This window comes from Lactuca sativa, chromosome 3 (assembly GCF_002870075.4).
Source record: "Lactuca sativa cultivar Salinas chromosome 3, Lsat_Salinas_v11, whole genome shotgun sequence".
In the NCBI taxonomy this organism is placed as follows: Eukaryota; Viridiplantae; Streptophyta; class Magnoliopsida; order Asterales; family Asteraceae; genus Lactuca; species Lactuca sativa.
Window position 1 is genome coordinate 60,256,624 of NC_056625.2, and position 16,593 is coordinate 60,273,216.

At 45.1% G+C, this 16,593-nt stretch overlaps 1 protein-coding gene across 1 annotated transcript; it reads right to left on the reverse strand.

Annotated features, from left to right (window-relative positions):
* Positions 1-2,223: 2,223 nt before the first annotated feature.
* Positions 2,224-2,844, reverse strand: LOC111877116 (uncharacterized). Its single transcript, XM_023873654.1, has 2 exons — positions 2,749-2,844; positions 2,224-2,703 (listed from the first exon to the last, which is right to left on the reverse strand). The coding sequence occupies exons 1-2, from the start codon at positions 2,842-2,844 to the stop codon at positions 2,224-2,226; spliced, it is 576 nt and encodes a 191-aa protein (XP_023729422.1).
* Between the last annotated feature and the right edge of the window lie 13,749 nt (positions 2,845-16,593).

The following is a 16,593-nucleotide window of genomic DNA, read 5'->3' on the forward strand; positions in this document are numbered from 1 at the left end:
AAGCGAATGGAGAAATATGTCAAAGCAGTACAACAAATCACGAGTACCCTAAAGAGCTTTTAGATAAAACAAATCTCAAGGGGAAATAATAGGAGAGCAGACGATCTCAGCAAACTGGCATCGACATGCTTCGGACACCCCTTAAAGGAAGTTTTGGTGGAAGTACTGAAAGAAAGGAGTATTGACGAGCGGCAGGTCAATTCTTTATAAATAGCACAACCCAACTGGATGACGCCCATCAAAGATTATCTATAACATGGTATACTCCCCGATGGCCATGCAGAAGCTCGGAAGACGAGGATACGAGCTCCACAATACGCGATGATAAAAGGGATGTTGTATAGGAAGGGCCATACGACCCAGGGGCGGAGCTTCAACATTTGATTTTTTTTGGGGGGGGGGGGGGGGGGGGGCGGAAGTATAATATGTATAAAAATAGATGAACAGGGGGGGCCATGACCAAAATTTGTATATTTTTGGGCCTAATATGTACAAAATTAAAGTAGAAGGACTATATATAACAAAAAAATCAGGGGGGGCTGTGGGGGCCACAGCCCCCCCCCCCCTTGCCCCTATAAAGCTCCGCCCTTGGTACGACCCCATGGCTCAAGTGCATAGATGGCGCAGCAGAAAAGCTGGCCCTGAAGGAAGCCGACGCAGGGTCGGCCGGAGCTCATGAGGGAGCAAGGGCGCTCACGAGCAAAGTATTACGCATGGGCCTCTACTGGCCAGATATACACCAGGACACGGTCGACCTGACACGGACCTACGTGGAGTGCCAAACTTTCTCACCAACACAAGAAGTTCGCCATCAAAGCTAACAAGCATAGTTAGCACCTAGCCTTTTCACCAATGGGGAATCGAGATAGTCAGTCCCTTCCCAGAGGCCCCGGGGAAGGTAAAATTCTTGGTTGTGGCGGTCGATTATTTTACGTTGTGGATAAAAGAAGTGCCAATGGCGTGCATCAATAGGAAGCAAGTAATCAAGTTTTCCTGGAAAAACATCGTGAAAAGATTTAGGATACCAAGGGTTTTAATTAGCAACAACGACCTGTAGTTCGCGGAAAACCCCTTTAGAGATTGGTGCAAAGAAAAGGGAATAGAGCAAAGGTTCACATTTGGCGCACCCTCAGGCTAACGGGAAAACAAAGGTGTCAAATAGGACACTGGTACAAGGGATCAAAAAACGGCTGGGCAAAGCAAAAGACAACTGGGTGTATGAGCTATCGGAGGTTCTCTGGTCATATTGAACCACACCACGAACTAGCACGAAAGAGACACCATTCTGCCTAGCCTACGGAGTTGAGGCAATGCTGCCGGCAGAAATAATGATAGGATCAATACGCACAAAATACTGCAAGGAGCAGGAGAACAACGAAGACCCGAGGGAAAACATGGATCTCTTGGAAGAGCGACGCGAACGCTCGAGCATACACCAAGCTGCGTACAAGAAGGCAGTGGAGAGATACTACAATCTGCGAGTAAGAAATAGAGCATTCCGAGTAGGGGACTATGTTTTACGAAAAAACGAATTCAGCCATGCCCAACCCCGGGGGAAGTTAAGCCAAACCTGGGAACGACTGTACAAGGTAGTCAAGGCACACCATAACGGTTCCTACTCCATCGAAACTCCGGAGGGAAGACAAATCCCCAGAACATGGAATGCAAGGAACTTAAATAAGTTCCACATTTGAATAATAGTGAAACCCTATACAGGAGGGAAGACAACGGCGTTCAGTTTTAAAAAGCAAAGGAGCAGCTCCCTAGATAGTTGGGAAAAAGAAAACATCCCATGACCGGATTGATCACCCGGACCAAGTAACGGACGCTTAGAGCAGTCCAGTGGGGAACCAAAATATGAAACAGTTGTACGAAAGAATTATATAAATAAACATGCATTTTCTATAGTATGTAATGCAATAGACGCATTCCGTATACTAGCAAAACACAATGTAAAGGATACTTAGTGAATCCTACGTGCAACCCATGCGAAACCAAGAGCATCATACATACGCACATACACAAGCCTAACATATAGTTAGCCCGACATAAGGCATGATTAGATAAACAAAATAGTAAAACAACCAAAACCAAACTATTATTTATTCACAAAGACTTCAAACCATAGCAAAAGGCCTCAGGGGCCATAAGACATCTGAAAACAATATGATACAAAGGAAAAGAAACATCATCAAAAAATTTTCACACCCTAAAAGGGTAGCTCTAAACAACTTCACCAGCACCACCACCGCCGCTCCCACCAATGCCACCACCGCTGCGCCCACCAATGCCATCACCGCCGTGCCCACCAACGCCACCACCACCACTTTTACCAACGCCATCACCACCACGGCTACCAACAACACCACCACCACTTCCACCAGCACCATTACTCCCATTCCCACCAACACCACCGCCACCTGTCCCTACACCTAACTCGCCCACACCTTCATCACCATCCTCAAATGTACACAACGCCTTAACACCATCAACATCCAAATGACCTAACCCAAGCAATCCAGCGAAATCCATAGTTGCGAAAGCCGGTAAAGCATCATCCAAAGCTGAAGAATGGCTAGATCGTGAGTCGTTAGCCGAAGGATCGTATGTTCCGGCATCAACCTGGGCTTTCAAACTCGCCCTGCCCGAATCCCCGCCGACAAAAAAAGCAGCATTGCAAATGTGAATAATGCCACCAGTAAACTACAGATGCTCAAGGAGTTTGTCTATCACACACACAAGACCCACCTGGAGGAGCCAACTACAATCTGCCTTCAACACCTCTAGCTCCCTCTCCTGCTCCCGATCAACAAAGTCTCGCTCCAAACTCTCATTCTGAATCATTAAACCTTCATTTGCCTAGGTCAAAAACTCCACTTGACCCTCCAAAACACCACGCACATCCTCCAACACAAACTTTCTTGAAATCAAAGACCTATTCTCCTCCTCCAGCCGAACAACCATAGCACTTAACTCTGCCACCCTACTCCTTAAGCTAGCCTCATTCTCGACCAAAGAAGAATGTGCATGTTCTAAATCGTCGAACAGTTGCACATGACGGGACCCGACAGCTAGATATATCATAGCCTGTGCAGCGACGTATGCAAGGTTGTGGGCCAAAATCACATTGCTCATGGAGTCCATGTCATCCAGGGTGGCTGGAGGGAGAGCATGGCGGGTAAAATCTAAAGTAGCAGAGCGCATAGACAAATGAGAATCGGGCCGAAAACTCCATCCCGGGACAAACACAGGAAGAGCAGGGGCAGATCCCTGAAACATTCGCTCTGGACTACTCCTTGGAGACGGATGATTAACACCAACACTCACAGAAATCGGAACAAGGGGCTGATGAGACACCCACTCAATACCCTCAGACTGTTGAACGTGATTATCGGGTATCACCAACACATATCCCGGATCGGAGGGGGAAGAAGATAACAAGCGCATGAGACCACGGCGCTGCATCACCCGTCGTCCAATGGGCCCTGAACTACCCTCGGGCGCTGGTCCGCTCATCGCCTGCACGACTTTCCTCTTCCTGGAAATCCGACGAGCGTTGGTTACTATCTCAACCTTGCTATCCACCACGACGTCAGCAACCGATCCAGTAGGACCGGGAGATGCGGTCACAGGAGTAACAATTGTGTGCGAACCCATACGACTCTTTGACGCGGTCGAACTACCCACAGGCTGGGGAGATGCCGGGATAACAACAGACAAGCGTCAGGGGGGGGCAGGTAGAGTCTCATATAGAGGCACCATATGGTGCTCCATCTTCCCGTAGTAGCGACCTCGTAGCACACAATCCATAGAGACGGAGCACTCGACACCTGTTGAACAAAACATCTATGTAATATAAAGGCAGGGGGAGGACGAGAGAAGGAGAAACGAAGTAGAAGAAAGAAAAGAGAGAACAACATACCTTTTGAGTTGGTGTAGAACACGGGCATCTCCCCCCGGGAGCGCCAACTAGGGCTCATTCCGACACCAACAAGAATCACCTCCGACATCATGTGAACATCCACCTGAAGAGAACGCAGGAGATCTACAGTCGCCTAGTTATGAGGGAACAACTTGGAAATAGTATCCGAAGGCATCACTGCCCGAGGGTGCTCACCGCCGAGTAACTCCCGATTAACCCACAACCACCGGTCTTGCCAATTCTTGGGAGGCTTACTATCAATAACAAGGAAATACCCCCTCCTCCCCCCCTCCCGATGGGCGGAGAAAGTATACTTGTCATTAGTGGCAGCGAACTGAAAGAAGTACTTGAAGACGAAGTAATCGGGCAAGATGTCGTTAGCACGACATATCATTTCGAAAGCTACCACCTTGTGAACAACGCCGGGAGTCAGCATCTGCATGCTATACACACATCGACAGAGTATTTCCTCCTGAAAGTCGGTCAACGGGAGACGAAGACCAGCGTCGAAAGTCTTCAGGTAAACACCCACCTTCCTGGGAGGAGAACGGGTAATCAAAGAGCCGGAGATAGGAAATTCCACCCCGTCGATCGGAGTAAGACCATACGCTTCTTGGAGTGTGACGAACTTAGAAGAACTAGGGGTTGAACCTTGAGCGATAGCCATGGCAGAAAATAGAGAGGAAAAAGAAAGGGGAGGATGAAAAGGCAGGGTGAGAAATGAAAGAGAAAACCGTTCGAAGAGCAATAAAAGGAAAAAAAGCAAGGCTTCGAAAATCTCTGACACATGATGTAACCACCGCACGCACTTCAAAACGTCACATCACCGGAAATGAAGCGACAGCCGAGTGGAATAATGACAAGTGTACTAGAAACTAAGTCAAGAACATCATAGCTAGACAACATACGCTATGACTACTGGACTGGGGGACTTGATGATGCACCCCTTAGAGCTGGCCCGAGACAGGCGAGCCTCGACAAGGCGCCTCCGGTGGGAGCCGAATCGGCGACCCCAGACTCCCGAGGTGACCGCACAGAAGTCTCTCCCTTGCCAAAATGTTGTCTTTTAGCTACAACCTGGCAATGAAGGCTCCAGGAGACAAAACGCCCAGACAGAAAACAATTGCCTGGACCAATCACCGAGTTGAACACGAATGTGGAGCAGGACTCCCCAATAAGAATGATGGATCCTGTTGGGAATGTAGTATCGGTCCCCAGTATGGACCGAGGAAGATCTCCACTATAAAAGGGGCCTCACCTTGGCCCCGACGAAGTAAGTCTTCCCTTCTCCATTCTCATACCTCCATACTCCAACTTTCTACATACTAACTTAACCTTCAGAGCGTCTTTCCGGGACCTCCTTGCAGAGAGCGTCTGATGTGTTTTCTTCCTTGTGTGACCTCTCATGCTTAAGGACCGGCGAATTCTACTCTAGGCAAGTGGTTCGAAGCCAGGTCGCATCACTCCCAAAGCTTGATCACTACCTTCTCCTCCTTGAGTGCTCTCTAAAATGGCCACCAACACACTTTCTAAGCTCAAGAATCACACTCATAAGAAAATCTAAGAGGAAGGGATGATATGAGGCTATAGAGGCTGGTTAGGGTTTAGTCCCAATGACTTAAGGATGTTTAAATAGGTGTCTAGTCTGAAAATTAGGGTTTTAACCATCCGTCACGTATGCCCCATGTACCCCTTGGTATGCCCAGCGTATGTGCCAACCATCCGCGATCATCCATCCTTAGTACGCTAAGCGTACTCCTTAAGTACACCCAGCGTACACAGGGACCAATATATAATGATTTCATAATAAGGGTAAGAATTGTAAATACCTGAATCCCGACCATTACAAATCTCCCCTACTTGAACTAGACTTCGTCCTCGAAGTCTGCTAGTATGAAAAGATTTGGATAATGCTTTCTCATCTCGTCCTTCGTTTCCCAGGTCCATTCAGACCTCCTCCGATGCTGCCATTGCAGCTTCACCTCTTTGTTACGAAGAGCCTTAGTCTTCCTATCCATAATTGCAATGGGCTTCTCGACATAGTTTAGGCTGTCATCCACCTGAATATCATACAAAGAAATGACCGCAGTCTCATCTGATACACACTTCCTAAGCTGAGACACATGGAAGGTGTTATGGATCCGATTCAGCTCATCCAGAAGATCCAATCGTTAAGCCACCTTGCCCACCTAGGCAGAAATCCTGAACGGGTCAGTAAGTCGGGGCCCTAGCTTGCCCCTCTTCCGAAACCTAATGACGCCCTTCCATGGTGACACCTTTAGCAAAACAAAATCCCCCACCTGAATATCATACAAAGAAATGACCGCAGTCTCATCTGATACACACTTCCTAAGCTGAAACACATGGAAGGTGTTATGGATCCGATTCAGCTCATCCAGAAGATCCAATCGATAAGCCACCTTGCCCACCTAGGCAGAAATCCTGAACGGGTCAGTAAGTCGGGGCCCTAGCTTGCCCCTTTTCCAAAACCTAATGACGTCCTTCAATGGTGACACATTTAGCAAAACAAAATCCCCCACCTAAAACTCATGATCCGAGCAACACCGGTCAGCATAACTATTCTAACGGATCTGTGCCACCCGCAGTCTGTCGTGCACTTGTTGAATTAACTCGGTGGTCTTAAGCACCACATCAGTGCTTCCCATGACTCAATGTACAACCTCCCCCCCCCCCCCAACAAATTGGAGTCCTACACCTCCGATCATAAAACATCTCAAACGGGGGTTGGTCAATATTGGCATGGTAATTATTATTGTAGGAAAGCTCTGCTAGTGGAAGGTAAATATCCAAAATCCCTCTGAAATCCAATTCAAAACCCGAAGCATATCCCCGAGCATCTGAATTGTCCGCTCGCTCTGACCATTGGTCTGAGGGTGGTAAGTGGTGCTGCAATGTAACTGAGTGCCCAATTCTTCATGGAACTTCTTCCAGAACCTGGAGGTGAATCAAACATCGCGGTACGAGACCATAGATACCAGCACCCCGTGCCTAACCACCACCTCACGCACATAAATACCTGCTAATTTCTCCGGTGGAGATGCTCTCGGAGATTGGAGTAAAATGGATACTTTTCGTCAATCTGTCCACGATGACCCAAATGGAATCCAGACCCCTCGCCGTCCTCAGTAACTTCGTGATGAAGTCCATGGTGATCTCTTCCCATTTCCACATAGGAATGGGTAGCGGCTGAACCTTTCCGTGAGGCCTCTGATGTTCGGGCTAGACGTTCTTGCTGGTCAAGCACCGCTCCATAAACCATGCAACCTCCCACTTCATGCAGAGCCACTAGTAACCCAACATCAGATCCATGTAGATTTTTGTGGCCCCCGGATGAATAGAGAAATTGGACTTGTGTGCCTCCTCCAAGATCTTCTGCCTCACTCCCCAAGACATTGTTACCTACACCCGACCACACTGTGTCAAAAAACCCCAACTATCCCGAAAAAACAAGGGAATCTGAAACCGAATCCGCTTTGTCTTCCAGTTCTCTCTCTTCAAGCCCTCTACCTGAGCCTCCTTGATCATATCCAACAAGGGGGAAATCACTGTCATCCTTAGACAGACATCTCTGATCAGAGCACTTGCCGCCTTACGACTCAAAGCATCGGCCACCACATTGGCCTTCCCAAGGTGATACAAAATCTTGCAATCGAAATCTTTCAGTACATCCAGACACCTCCTCTACCGCATGTTAAGGTTATGTTGATCCATCAAATACTTCAAACTTTTGTGGTCAGTAAAGATGGTGCGCCAGACTCCGTACAAGTAATGCTTCCATATCTTGAGGGCAAACACCACCGCCCCCAATGCCAAGTCGTGAGTGGGGTAGTTTGCCTCATGAGGCTCCAGCTTCCTTGAGGCATACACGATCACATGCCCCATCTGCATCAAAACAACCCCTAACCCCGAGATAGACGCATCACAATACACCGCGAAATCATCCAATCGCTCGGGTAGTGCTAAAATCGGAGCCTCACATAATCTCTGTCTCAAGGTTTTAAAAGCCAGTTGTTGTTCCGGGCCCCATTAAAAAGTCACATTCTTCTTGGCAAGTGAGTCAAAGGTATGACGATCTTGGAGAAATCCTGAATAAATCTCCGGTAGTACCCCTCTAGGCCCAAGAAGCTACAGATCTCAAATGTATTCTTCAGTATTTCCCATCGCATCACTGCCTCAATCTTGTCTGGATCAACCAAAATACCCTCTTGGTTGATGATGTGCCCTAAAACTGCACCTCACGCAACCAAAAATGACACTTTGAGAACTTGGCATAAAGCCTTTGCGTCCTTAATGTCTCCAATACCTCCCTCAAATGTTGCTCGTGCTACTCCTTGGTATTAGAATAGACTAAGATATCATCGATAAAAATGATCACAGATCGATCCAACATCGGCATGCACACTCTTTTTATAAGGTCCATGAACGCCGCTAGGGAATTGGTGAGCCCGAATAGCATCACCACAAACTCATAGTGACCGTACCGAGTCCTGGAGGCTGCCTTTGGTATATCGTCATCCCTAATCCTCACTTGATGGTACCCGACCGAAGATTAATCTTGGAAAACCAAGATGCACCCTGTAGTTGATCGAATAAATCATTGATCCTTGGAAGTGGATAACAGTTTTTCACCGTTAACTTGTTTAACTCCCAATAATCGGTGCACATCCTGTGTGACCCGTCCTTCTTCTTTACAAACAGGATCAATGCTCCCCACGGAGAACTACTTAGACAGATAAACCCTCGGTCTAGCAGCTCCTGCATCTCAGGAAGCTCTAGCCGGTACAGTGTCTTGGATATCGAAGCAGCACCCGACACCAAATCAATGCGAAACTCTACTTGCCTCTCTAGAGGCACCCCATGCAACTCCTCGGGAAAGATATTCCGAAAATGCCGTACAACCGGTATGTTGCCAAAATCTGTCGTGGTCTCAACCCTTGTATCCAAGATGTATGCCAAAAATCCCGAACAACCCTGATGGAGAAGTCTCCTAGCCCTCGCATCTGAACAGAGGGTTGGCCCCTGCAGGGCCCTCTCCCCACGAATAACCAGTTCTCCCCCACTTGGGTTCGAACTCTCACCAGCTAGCGCTCGCAATCTATCATGGTCCCATTGGCCCCCAACCAATCCATCCTGACGATCACCTTCAGTCCTTGAAATGGTATCGGAACCAGATCGACACTGAACCTTTCCCCAAACACATTTAGGATGCAGTCCCGATATACTCTCGCATCACTCACGTTGCGGTCGTCCACAATATCAAACTCAAGCGGGGAATCCAAAGTCTGCGGAGCATCCCAGAACTTCTTGCTGAGCGCAAGAGATACAAACGATCGAGTAGCTTCCGAATCGAAAAGAACATGAGCCATCATACCATTGACTAAAAAGGTCCCTAGAGAAGATTACATATACATAAGCATAACAATTAACATAAACCATAGGAAGTAAATTACATACCAGCCACGACATCCGGCGTTGCTCTGGCCTCCTCAGTAGTCAGCTGAAATGCACGACTCTTCACCACAACCGCTTCCACTTTGACAGGGCATCCATCAGTGGTCCTCATGGTGGCAGGTACAAGCACATCCACTGCTCCTCCTCCCCTGGAAACCTTAGACAATTGGCTTTTTTATGACCGATCTGGTTGCAGTGGCAACGGATCAAGCCCTCCTTGGGGCAATCCTTGCTCACGTGGCCCGACTGGCCACATGCATAAGATCCTGAGCTTGTTGCTCGACAAGCCCTACTGTACAGCTTACCGAACATGGCACATCAGCCACGGCCCTGCTGGCCCCTACTGGAAGAATCAGCGGTCTTAGGCTTTTTAACCTGAACTAAAGCCATTCGAACCTACTCCAGCTTCCGCTTCATGCGGAGCTCTAACTCAATCTCCCGTTCCCGGGCCTTCTCCACCATATCGTTCATGGTCTTGCACCTCGAAAAACTAAGAAAATCTCGAATTTCATCTCTCAACATGGAATGATATCCCTTCTTCTTCATCTCCTCGTATGCAGCATACAACGGAACCAACAATGCCCGTTCCCGAAACTTGGTGCTGATTTCCGCCACAGTCTTGGTGGTCTGCTGCAAATCCGAGAACTCTCTCACCAATCGATGCACCTTGATAGGCAGTGCAAACTCCTGAACAAATCTCCTCACAAACTTTTGCCAAGTCATCTTAGCCACACCGGCTGACCCCACTTCATGGGTCACCTCCTCCCATCAGTCCCTAGCTTGGTCCCTCAACATAAAAGTTACGAACCCTACCTTTTCTGCCTCGGGGAAAAAGCTCATGCACTGGGCATTTTCCATGTTCGCCACCTAGCGTCGACTCATGATGGGGTCCCTAACCCCAAAGAACTCGAGCACCCCACACGCCTTGAACTCCCAAAACGAGGGAGCTCGGGACCTAACATGGCCTGAAGCGATCTCGGCTTGAAATGACCTGAGCCGCTCCTCCATGATCTCCATAATACCTTCCTTGACGGTCCCGAAAATCACCGGGTTAGCGTCAAGAATTTCACATTTCACCTCAACTACGATAAGATAGCACAACCTCTCATCAATTGGCTCTACACCGGAGCCCGACCTAGATCCTGATCCTGATCCTGAACCTCGAGTGATCGTCACCATCCTCAAGTGAAAATACCACAAAACAGAATGATAAGGATATTCAAAAGGGAATCCCTTGTCCTCACCGGAATCCTTAGAGCTTCCTGGTCTAACATTGGTTCGACTACAAGTCCTGTGCTTTCTGTAGTACGAGCCCAATACTACCTTCCACAAATACTTGTACCTTCCTCAAGGCTCTACCTAACAACTCTAATTCTCCCTAAAAGAATAACATGATCCACAGAATACCGCATAACTCAAATCCTAGGTTATCCTAAGATTTTATCAATCCCCATCAAATCATTAATATCCATTTTCCTTATGCATGCACGTTATACATAACTAGAACCACATAGACTTTCAAAAAAGGTTTTACCTTAGACCACAATCCAAACAAGGAAAAATACAAGGCAAAATTCATTAGCGTACTGACTATGCCCCCTGTACGCGCAACATACAACTCGTTACACACAACATACAAACAGGTTATGCACTAAACGACCATTAAGTGCTTAATACTTAAGATTTCAATTTCAAACTTCAGATCATAGTCCAATAAGACGTCCTAGAGCATAAAGTTGGCAACTTTATGCTCTTGCATGCTACGAATGATCCCAATAGTCCATTCTTTCCATTAAGAACTCATTTAAGACTTCTAACTTATGCACGGAGTCCAAACCACCTTCAAGATGTCACCTTTATGCCTCTAACAAGCTTAAGGAGCTCAGATCTATCTATTCTAGTCTCTGGAGTTGCTTAACTTACAACAAAATGTTCAAGATCCAAAAAGGGACTCCATAACAAAACCCTATCTTCATATAATGAAAGAGATGACAAGGTTAAGACTTTATACCTTTAGAAGCTCCTCAAGATGTTCTAGATGTAGGATCTAGAAGTTCAATGACACCCAAAGCTTGATCACTACCTTATCCTCCTTGAATGCTCCCTAAAATGGCCACCAACACACTTTCTAAGCTCAAGAATCACACTCACAAGGAAATCTGAGGGTAAGGTACAATATGAGGCTATAGATGTGACACCTAGTTCGGAAAGTACTCGGTTGTGGTCTTGCAAGCTAAAGGGTAGGGGCGATTTGGTCTTTTATAGGTCTCGGGTTTAAGCCAGAAGGTATTAGGCTTGCAGGTATGGCTAGGAGTGTAGGGCTTCCCGCCACCTTTTCATGGACATAAAGTTCGTTGGAAACAGACTTAGAATGAAGGAGTTATGACACTTTGAAGTTATTGTCAATTTTAGCTCCTAATGGAGTTTTGTGACAAGGCAGCCCCATGCATGCAAGGAATACATGTGTGTGTTTCGCTGGGTATGCCCAACATAAGCTGGGTTACGCCCAACGTATAAGGTTATATGGTCGCGGGTGCAGAGAGGCGTACGCCCATCATACCCTCAGAGTCCCTATATAAAGAACATTATACCCTCAAGGATCAACCTCCTTCTCACCCTTAGACGATTTTCACAAAACCCTAATCTTCTTTGAGTGTTCTTGGAGCTAAGAAGGCCATTAGAGATCATTTTGGGGTTATGGACCCATTTTCCAAGCAAGTGAAGAGCATAGCAAGGTAGGGGATCAAAGGAGAATGGTGTCCATCCTTGGGACCTAAAAGGTCCAAAAACTCCATTCACATAGATCTAAGCATACTTGAAGAAAGTCTCAGACTTTTCTATCTCAAGATGTTTTGGGGGAAGAATATGTTTGGGCTTAGGGTAATTCCTATTAAAGGTATTGGTCTCAATTTAGCAAATTTGGCCATTAGCGGGCCACTAGTGGGCTTGGAAAGCCTACCTAGTGTTAGGCCTTTTATATTAAAGGCTTTGGGCCTTAGATATGGACCAAGTTAGACTAGGGGTAAAATGGTCATTTTACCCTAATGAGGATTATTGATTTCGACTAATTGTCATTTTGGGTAATGGTAGCTCGGAGAGTCAAGAGACTAGCAGTTCGGGGATCTGCCAGCTAGCAGTGAGAGGTTTTTTTGCAGATTTCTACAGCCGGCTTGTGAGGTGAGTCTCTTCACTGTTTTTATGGGTCGAAGGCACAAATTCTGACTCATTTAGTTTATGTATGATAGGAAGACCCAGGGGTTAGCCCTAGGCATTATGCATGAAAGACCAGGAGGCGGCTCCAGGCACATAGTTTAGTCCTAATGACTTAAGGATGCTTAAATAGGTGTCAAGTCCAAAAATTAGGGTTTTGACCATCTGTCATGTACTCCCCGCATATCCCTTAGTATGCCCAACGTACGTGCCAACCCTCCGCGATCATCAATCCTTAGTACGCTAAGAATACTCGTCAAGTACGCCCAGCGTACAAAGGCACCAATATATAATGATTTTCATAATATGGGTAAGAGAATTAATACCTGAATCCCGACCGTTACACTCAGGCTATAGAATCTTAGTTATGTACAAATATGATGCATACACTAAGCAACTACAGTAATGATGTCAATTTTATTGAAGAAGAACCCTAGGCTATCATGCATCATATAATTAGGAAATTCAATCATGCAATACCTGAAGATCCGTAGCCTATCACTAGCATGTTTTTCTAACGTATCATGTATCAGCAAGATCAAAACACAATAAATATAACAAGTATGGGTATTTTGGGAACCACCATCCTGTTCGGTCTCTGGCTGACTATACACACTGCATCTACCTAAAAAATCAAAGTTAAGTCATGGTCCACGTTCCTAATCCCAAGCTAACAATCAAACAAGAACATGACAAGAGACCGAGCCCATGCCCTTAACCCAACACTTTTATTATAATTTATTTTTCAAAAACATTTTGCAAAAACTCTCAGATCCTAGTTTGAGACTGGATTCACACAAGTGTTCCTCCAATTCACTCAAACCAGGGCTCTGATACCAACTTGTAGCATCCCATTTTCACATCCAAAAAGTTTCGTTTTGTTAAGGTAAAACTTCCCAATTTATTAATCCATTAATTAAGAAAACCATTTATTCTGAATTACATTTATTAAAAATCATAGTATTGTTGAAAAGTGAAATCTTCAATGTTGCCGATGAGTGTGTACAGTCCCACCTTTGCCTTCCAACAATAACCGATGATATTTGAAACCATAAACAACGTGGTAAGCATAAAGCTTAGTGATTTTTCCCCAAAATACCACCATATAAACATATCACATATACAATCAAACATGTCGGGTCCAATCAAACCTCAGGTGGGAATACCCCATGTCCAGTCAATCTCCGGGTCCAGTCATCCTCGGGATGGAATACCCCAGGTTGAAATGCCAATATACAACAGGTCCAATCAGCCATCAGGCTGGAATACCCAGGGTTTGTTGGCCTACTGCCTCAATCAGCCATCAAGAGAGCCTAGACAAAGAGCTCTATGGCTATCATACATGACCACCGATAGTCTTTAAGGGCACTCCATATATGATAACCAACAAGCACAGATAACATACATTTCTATTGGTTATTAAAAAGCAACATACTCAATACCAGGAGACAGATCAAACTGATCACTACAACATAGTAGCATACTCGATACCAAAATACAGATCTAACAGATTACTATAGCACACCAGCATACTCAATACAAGAACACAAATCTATTAGATTACTATAGCATAACAGCATACTAAATATCAACAATCCAAGGAATGTATGGTCGTATATACTCAAAGGTGAGATAGTCATCTGGACATGTGATCATACTCTAGAACCACAACCAAACAAGGAACAGGTAAGAGGGCTTAGATCAAGAGTCCTCGGTCTATCCTACATGACTATATATATGCTCTAAGGAATCCCTCTACTAGCAGATAACCAAAATTAGTAGGCCGACAATGGTGTATTCAACCCATGGGTACAATGAGGTGAAACTCACGTTGATATGCACGTAGATAACCACTGTAGCAATGAAGGAATCTACCAGCTTCAACTCACTTCCAATCACCTACAAAAAGATGCTTGAGTCAATATCTGATCGCAGGTCATAGTCACTTGCAACAGTGGTCACCACACATGAAATGACGATTAGGGTTTCACATAAAATGACGGTTAGGGTTAAGTAATACCACTTAACCCATTAAGGACTTAATCACCTAAGGATAGGACTGATCAATGTTTGACTTAGTCAATTTTGGGAGTAATAATAATCCAATCAATTGCCCTAGTACGCGCCCAATGATTGTTCAAATAGAGCTCCCCGATTCTAGGGTTTTTTCATATAAAATGATAACTAGGGTTAGCGTTCCACACTTAATCCCTTAAGGACTTAATCCATTAATTCCAATATTGCATTATGTTAATTGTAGAGAATTATTAAGTTTTATTTTAAGTTTAATTAGTAGTTTTAACGTAGGTCCTGACCAACTCCAAAACTAGGGTTTCTTGACATTTGGGTTTTCTAAACCCTAATTAGGGTTTCCAACTCCTTAAGTTAGATGATTAGTGAATTAATTAAATATATGTTTAATAAATCAGGCACCACCCACTGCCACCTCGAGCAATGGTGGTCGGCGGTGGTTCGAGTGATAAATCAACAATCCAAACACGCATAAAATTTATAACATCACACACACATACACTAACACTAAAAAGAACACATAAAAATTCCCGATACAACCACCAAGATGGTGGCAGACGATGGCAGCCACCACCTCAAGGTGGTGGTGGTGGGTTTTTCTTTGATTTTTTTGGCAAATAATGTCCATACAACATGTCCTCATTAAAAACACGCACACGCACACTAATATACACATACAACCACCCACACACGGTGGTTGGTGGTGGCAGAAAAAGCAGAAATGGCGGCAGCCATCATGGTTGGCTGTCATGGTTGTCTTCTTGTTCTACGTCGACAAGACACTCCAAACATACAGAAGAACGCACACACACGAGCAGAAACACCCACCACGTAGCTGCATTTCAGTCTTGGAGGAGGACGACAATAGAGGGGCGACGAAAGGAATAACAGAATGAAGTAGCGGCAGTGGCGGCGCCGGCGATACAACTTGCATGACATGACCTAAGGCGTACATCAAAAGAAACAAGGAAGAATGTGTGCGACCCAACTGCGAACAATAGAAACAGCGACCACAAACCTCGATTTCGATCCCCCCGACCGACATGACGTTGGGCTCGCGGATCTTGTCTTCGCCTGCAGCGGGGACATCGGTGGTTGCTCGATGGTTCAAGGTAGCAACGAGGAAGATGGTGGCAGCAGCTGGAGGTTGGGAGAAATAAGGTTGGTGGCTGTAAGGGTGTAGTAAGGTTAGGGTTTACATGCAAGTCAAGAGGTGGGTGATGGGTTTTAACCAGTCTCAATTCAAACATCTTACCGTTTTTGACACTTTCGGCCCCTTCCCCCTAAATTCTTTTCAATCCAAGCCCATATTTTAATATTTAGCCCCTGCTTCCAAAAATCTATTCAATACAATTTCAAATGTTACCATTTAAACCTCAATATTCATATATATATATATATATATATATATATATATATATATGTATGTATATATATATATATATATATATATATATATATATATATATGTATGTATCTGTGTGTGTATGTGTGTGACAGTTAACTCCTTGCACTGATACTATAATAATTTATTACTGATATAGGGCCAACATAAAATATATAAAAAATATATAAGAGTACATCTCGAGGGTTTTAGGATTTATTATTTATTTAGTTTTTATTTATTTATTTTAAACGAAATGTTACCAAAAACACTACAGAAAACTCAAAAGAATTAAAACCAAGTTTGAACTAAATATTGAAACGTTCTATTTTTACAACCAAAATTTTTCATTTTTATTAAGGTAATACTTCCCAAGCCTCCGTGCCTCAACCCTTGTTCTCTTCCCGAGCCTCCGTGCCTGCAGCTTATAGCCGACCCGCACCGGGTATCTTGGGTTACAACACAAAGCATGAATGGATGATTTTGAAATTATTTAAATGAAATTTTTACTAAGTATTTTTGGGACGTTATAGACTATCTTTCCCACAAATCATCCACCTTAAATAAGTGAGTG

What these genes read in the sequence shown, in the direction of transcription:
- LOC111877116 (XM_023873654.1), bottom strand. Translation starts at nt 2,844, where the DNA reads ATGATTCAGAATGAGAGTTTGGAGCGAGACTTTGTTGATCGGGAGCAG. An exon ending in ATTGTAGTTGGCTCCTCCAG is followed by an intron (nt 2,704 to 2,748) that starts GTGGGTCTTGTG and finishes GAGCATCTGTAG; the next exon opens with TTTACTGGTGGCATTATTCA.